Here is a 1,169-nt window from a genome sequence, read left to right as displayed (position 1 = left end):
TTTTTTTTCACTCCTTTCTTTTTTCTCTTTTGTATGCTTTATGGGTATGATGATGAAAAATAAAATATTCACCTTTCTCCGTTTTTTTTTTTTTTTTTATTTTGTTTTTTTCTTTTTTTTGAATTGATTTACTACTTTAAACATAAATATTTCTCTACTTTTTTTTCTCTTTCTCTCTCTCTCTCTGTTTTTCTCTTTCTCTCTACTCTTCTCGTGTTACCAATGATTGAAATGATTACATATCGATTATTTTGATATATTCCCTTTTACAGGTATAGCAATCAACAATACATCATTATCATCATCATCATCATCATCATCATTCACATCTTCAACTACAACATCAACAACATCAACAACAATGTTTAATATTGAACAATTGATTTATTTGCATAATACCTGATTTTTGATATTGCAATATAATTATGGCTTCGGAAATTTTAATCAAAATACTTCGTGCCATTCCACGTTTTACGTTCGATTTTCATCCTGCACCAAAAGTATTTACATTACAATTTGACAGCCATTATGTGCAGGTAATTTATTTATCTTTTAATAAATTTGATGACAAAATAAATTTCCTATATGTGACAATATATTTAAATAAATCATTCATACGTATTTGCAATATTATCATTGTCCAAAATGAATATTTCGCATTTATTCAAAGTTAACATTTAATATTATTATGTCAACTTTTTTTTTTTTAAACTTTGATTTAATAAATTTTTCCTCTCTTTTTTTTGCAATTTTTTTCTTTCTTTTTTTTTTAATTGATATTTAGGTGAGATATTTTTGTCAAAATTTTGATGAATATTGGCCATTTTGTTGCTACTTAATTTCAATTAAATCGTTGATATTGAAAAAAAAAAAAGGAGAAATAACTTAAAATTGTATGTAATTTACATTTTTGTGAATATTTTTAGTATTTCCAACGTTAGCTTCCTTTTGAATTTCACTTGAAATATATTATTTCTCTAACTCATTGATCGAAATTTTATGAATTTCTCTTTTGTCCAATTTAGATTTAATTACTTTTATACTGTTATCATTTTTAAATAATTGCTTATTTAAAATATAAAGATCGTATGAACAATATTGTTGAAAAAAACGGAAAAAAAAAGAGAGATTTGTTACTGTTTATTGTTATTGTTTATTGTTGTTGTTTG

At 23.4% G+C, this 1,169-nt stretch overlaps 1 protein-coding gene across 1 annotated transcript in view; it reads left to right on the top strand.

The window, feature by feature from the left end:
* Positions 1–372: 372 nt before the first annotated feature.
* The window catches only part of LOAG_18957 (hypothetical protein), an 8,094-nt gene continuing 7,297 nt past the window's right edge, over positions 373–1,169 (top strand). The window contains exon 1 of the mRNA XM_020451618.1: positions 373–536. Coding sequence (XP_020304583.1) covers positions 426–536 — 111 coding nt within the window. The 5' untranslated portion in view covers positions 373–425. The remainder of the gene's footprint in view (positions 537–1,169) is intronic.

The sequence above is a fragment of the Loa loa genome, assembly GCF_000183805.2.
Source record: "Loa loa unplaced genomic scaffold supercont3.746, whole genome shotgun sequence".
NCBI classification, from domain to species: Eukaryota; Metazoa; Nematoda; class Chromadorea; order Rhabditida; family Onchocercidae; genus Loa; species Loa loa.
The sequence above is the reverse complement of the archived record's forward strand: the minus strand, read 5'-3'. Positions and strand labels throughout refer to the sequence as shown.